The sequence below is a fragment of the Pyrus communis genome, chromosome 2 (genome assembly GCF_963583255.1).
Source record: "Pyrus communis chromosome 2, drPyrComm1.1, whole genome shotgun sequence".
Taxonomy (NCBI): Eukaryota; Viridiplantae; Streptophyta; class Magnoliopsida; order Rosales; family Rosaceae; genus Pyrus; species Pyrus communis.
In genome coordinates, this window is record NC_084804.1 from 12,525,109 (window position 1) to 12,529,768 (window position 4,660).

Here is a 4,660-nt window from a genome sequence, read left to right on the forward strand (position 1 = left end):
GTTTAGATATATATCTTTGCTGTTGTTGTTGATAGACCAGATGTTTTATGTTGCCTCTGTGTAAGGGTTTGATACCAAAAGCGGGTCCTTTCAATCTCTTGCTTCCTTAATCCAATACAGTCTTATTTCCTCCCCACTTGCACTTATCCGTACACAGAAGAAGAAGAAGAATTAATCCCCGTATTATCCAATCTCTCTTTCTCAAAAATATCTGATACCAACAGAAAGGCAACAAATACACAAAAAATTCCGAAAGGGTTTTGTTTTTGTTCATTGAAGATCAAAAGTTTCAAAAGAAATGAAGAGGGAGCAAGTTCAGGTTCAGGTTCCGGTTCTTCATCACCATCAAGATCTGCATGCAGAAGATCAGGAGGATACTCTCGGAGTGGACCCCAGAGAGATGTGGCTTGACGATAGCCAGGAGACTGCTCTTCTTGCCGATATCAATGACCCTTCCATCTTCTACAACGATCACTTCCCTCCTCTCCCGGACTTCCCATGCATGTCCTCCTCTTCCTCCTCATCCTCCACTCCTGCACCGGTCAAGCCAGTCACGTGCTCTTCCTCCTCTTCATCGGTCTCCTCGTCCTCCTCCGCAGCCTCTTGGGCCGTTCTCAAGTCGGACGCGGAGCCCGAAGATGGAGAGAGAAAGCAGCAGCCCAACCAGAACAGTTACCACCACCAGCACTCGCAGATTGATGATCAGACAGTTGATGCGCATGCCTTGTCCTCCACCGCCTCGATGGAGATCTCTCAGCCGTTGGATCTCAGCGGTGGTGGTGGCGGAATAGATTGCATGGATGAGACGGAAACTTTTCGGTACATGGATCTCTTTGAACCCAACGAGTTTTTTGACCCTTCTTCCATTTTCCAAAGTGACAGCCTTTTCATGGAGCAGTTTCAACAAGATCAAGATAATCAGCAATTAGCCATGGCTCAACTATTACAAGACCATCATGAAACCGTTACTACTATTCAGTCAAATCCCCAACAACAAAAACAAGTAGTTGGACATGATGAGGAGAATACTAATAAGGATCTGAGTAATGAAGACAAGGATCCGGACGACATGGCCATGGTGTTCTTGGAGTGGCTGAGGTCCAACAGAGAGACGGTCTCCGCCGAAGACTTGAGAAGTGTGAAGATCAAGAAGTCGACGATCGAGTGCGCCGCCAGGCGCTTGGGCGGAGGAAAAGAGGCCATGAAGCAGTTGCTTAAACTTGTGCTTGAGTGGGTTCAGACCAACCATCTCCAAAAGAGGCGCAGCAATCGCATCATCACCAAAGACTCCAACATAATCACCCAACAACAATACCAAGATCCTTTTCTAAACCCTAACCCTAACCCTAGTTCTAGAGTATTTGAATCAAACCCTTCTCGTAATTTCACTCAAACACAATGGATGGCGCCTCCACCACATGCAGCCGCCTATGATCCGGCAGCCGGGGGACCACTTATCCCCACTCCTCCTCCGGCTCCTCCTCCGCCTGCGACTTATCCTTCCATGATGGGGTACATGGCAGCTGACCCTTTTGGGAATGGGCCAAGCCCATACCAAACATCTCCGGAGTATCATCATCACATGATTGAATCCGGTCAGCCATCATGGCCGTCTTCTCCGTTCGGTATGGGAACAGCCCCTTACGGGTCATTCCAGGATAATAACATTCACCTAGCCCCTCCCCTACACCATCCCCAGGCTTTTGCCGGGTACGGCAGTCAATACCAGCCTTATCAATATTTTCCCGGGAATGGTGAGCATCAGTTGATGAGGTTAGGGTCTTCGGCTACCAAAGAGGCAAGGAAGAAACGGATGGCGAGGCAGAGAAGGCTTGTGTCTCACCATAGGCACCACGGCCATCAACAGAATTCTCAGCAACTTAATAATCAAATGCCAGATCATCACCATCTTCAGCAGACAAGGCTTGTTGGGAACACTACTGATCTTAATTGCACTGGTGCTGTGCCGCTGCAGGCCAATCCGGGCAACTGGTTTTACTGGCCCACCGCCACAGCAGCCCCGTCCCCTTCTGCGGTGGCCATGATGCCTAGCATTATGCAGGAAGCCGCACCACTTCCGCCAGTGCAGCAGATGGATCGGCCAGCTAGTACTCAAGCACAGAATTACAATCACGGTCGTAGTGCTGTGCAGGAAAGACAAGAAAGACAGGAGAGGCGTCAGGTGGGTTTGTAATTTGGTGCAGTTTTTTCTTAGCATTTTTATTTCGTTCGATATTAATTGATTGGATACTCTCCAAAAATTTATTAATTGATTGGAATTATATGAACAACAATTGATTACATGCAATTGTGTTTTTTGTAAAGGGATGGAAATCTGAGAAGAATCTGAAGTTTCTTCTTCAGAAGGTGTTGAAGCAGAGTGATGTGGGTAGTCTTGGAAGAATTGTGTTGCCAAAAGTTAGTTATTAATTTCCTTAATTGGTTCGAAAGATTAATTGTATTACTTGTATGGGAAACAAATTGTATTGAGTGGAAATTGTTGTTTTTGGTGTTAATATCAGAAAGAAGCAGAAACCCATCTTCCTGAATTGGATGCAAGAGATGGGATTTCCATTGCAATGGAGGACATTGGGACTTCTCGTGTGTGGAACATGCGCTACAGGTATTCTACAAATATTGAGTCTCTTAATGTCCATTTTGCAGTCACAAATATTAGGTTCATTAATGTTAATTTCATTGCTTTTAGTACATTCAGAAATTATAAGTAATTTTGTTGCCCCCCTTTCTTCTTTGTATGTGGAGTTTCAGGTACTGGCCCAACAACAAAAGCAGGATGTATCTCCTTGAAAACACAGGTGCGCATTGATGAATTATATTTATTAAGCATCAAGCATTGTTTTAATTGTCTTTCTAAATTTCAACTGATTTATGTTATTGAAGGAGATTTTGTGAGAGCAAATGGACTCCAAGAAGGAGACTTCATAGTCATCTACTCCGACGTGAAATGTAACAAATATGTAAGCATCAAGGACATCACATCCTCTTTTTTAATTAGTTTTTTTTTTTTTTTATCACATGAATATTAATGTTATTAGAGAATTAGTAATTTTTTCAAATATTGTTGTTAATTAGTATAAACCAAGTTGGCTAGTAATGCGATCCACTCTAAATAAAAAAAAAATGGTGTTAATTATGTTTTTGTTAATGTATATGTATATATGTGTATAGATGATACGAGGAGTGAAAGTACGGCAAGCGGGGCCAAAATCAGAGAGGCAGGCCGGGCCAAAATCAGAGGGCAACAAAAGGCCAGGAAAGTCGCAAAGGAACCAGCATGCAAGCACTCCACCTGGCAACAATGGTTCGTCACCTTCTTCAGCCACAACCGCACACAAGAAAGAAAGAGTAAAGTAAGAGATAAGGGAAATGAAAGAGATGACCAACTGCAACTTAGATACCTCTTACGTTTTTTCTTCTCTCTTACATGCATGAAACGAATCGGCTGATGGACGGTGAAGATAGCCTAGGGTTTGATGAATCTCAGTTGATCGACGACTCTCTGCAAATCATATCTAGCTAAGCCTCCTTGTCTTTAATTGGTCCATTTTTCTCTCTGGTCAAGTTAAGCTGCTATTTCATGGAGCAGACCATAATGCGTTAGAAAATAGTGAAGCTTTTTACGCAGGTTGGTTTCAGTCAGGAATGGCAGGACTTTTGGTTTCTGGATAACATGGTCTGATCAGTTACAATGTACAGGCAGTTTCAAAATATTGTTTTGGTTAATTAGGGAGGTGTATTATTATGTGATATTATATGTGTTGGGGCTGATAAATCGGGTATAATATAGCACCCCAATTAAGTTTATAGTGTATGTTGTGCTTGTCAATTATTGACATGTATTTTGTAGAAGTTAAAACTCTTAAATTATTTATATGGGAAGGGATATAATGCTCCTCATTCGTCGTGTACTATTAAAAACATGTTTACATTGCTGTTTGCTGTATGTTGTTATAAGTGGTGTACTATTTGATCATATTAAAATATATAAACTCAACTGCACTATAAATGTATAATTTTCAGCCAGTCGTTATCAGTGACCTATGCCGTTTTATGTATTTTTAATGAATATCATCGCATTGCACTCGACAGATGGATCGACTTATGTAAAAGGTAATTGTTCTTTTAGAAGGACAAGAAAGGGTATATGGTCATTATTTTGATTATTCATATGGAATTGGATTCTATCATACGCTAGGGAACTAGTATTAGGGAACTATTTTTGGTATTCTAAAAATTTAATTATGAACTTCTCGTTATTTTTTTTAAATATAGAAAGTTACACATTTAGATTTTTAGTAACAGTTTTTATTTTTGGAAGTATAAGGATGGATGCTGCTTTGTGTTCTTTCATCGAGAGCATACTTATTTCCTCACTTATAATTAAGGTCTAAGGTGTAGAATAAGGTATAAGGTATAAATTAAAAACGATGAATATTTTCTTATTTAATTGGCAAACGTTGTTGGTGATGGCCGAAATAAAGATATAAGGTATAAATTAAAAAGGATGGATATTTTCTTATTTAATTGGCAAATGTTGTTGGTGATGGACATGGTAGTGGGAGTAGTCACGACAACATAGATGGCAACAACATTGGTGGTGATGGGAGAGACAATGAAGGTGGCGCACTGGCGCCAATAG

The 4,660-nt window shown here is 41.3% G+C and overlaps 1 protein-coding gene across 1 annotated transcript; it reads left to right on the top strand.

The window, feature by feature from the left end:
• The first annotated feature begins 298 nt into the window (after positions 1-298).
• LOC137723738 (B3 domain-containing transcription factor ABI3-like) lies at positions 299-3,485 on the top strand. Its single transcript, XM_068462933.1, has 6 exons — positions 299-2,182; positions 2,326-2,418; positions 2,523-2,623; positions 2,770-2,816; positions 2,902-2,978; positions 3,190-3,485. Exons 1-6 carry the CDS (start codon positions 299-301, stop codon positions 3,373-3,375), a joined length of 2,388 nt encoding a protein of 795 aa, XP_068319034.1. The 3' UTR covers positions 3,376-3,485.
• Positions 3,486-4,660: the final 1,175 nt, after the last annotated feature.

What these genes read in the sequence shown, in the direction of transcription:
- LOC137723738 (XM_068462933.1), top strand. Translation starts at nt 299, where the DNA reads ATGAAGAGGGAGCAAGTTCAGGTTCAGGTTCCGGTTCTTCATCACCAT. An exon ending in AAAGACAGGAGAGGCGTCAG is followed by an intron (nt 2,183 to 2,325) that starts GTGGGTTTGTAA and finishes TTTTTTGTAAAG; the next exon opens with GGATGGAAATCTGAGAAGAA. An exon ending in ACGTGAAATGTAACAAATAT is followed by an intron (nt 2,979 to 3,189) that starts GTAAGCATCAAG and finishes ATATGTGTATAG; the next exon opens with ATGATACGAGGAGTGAAAGT.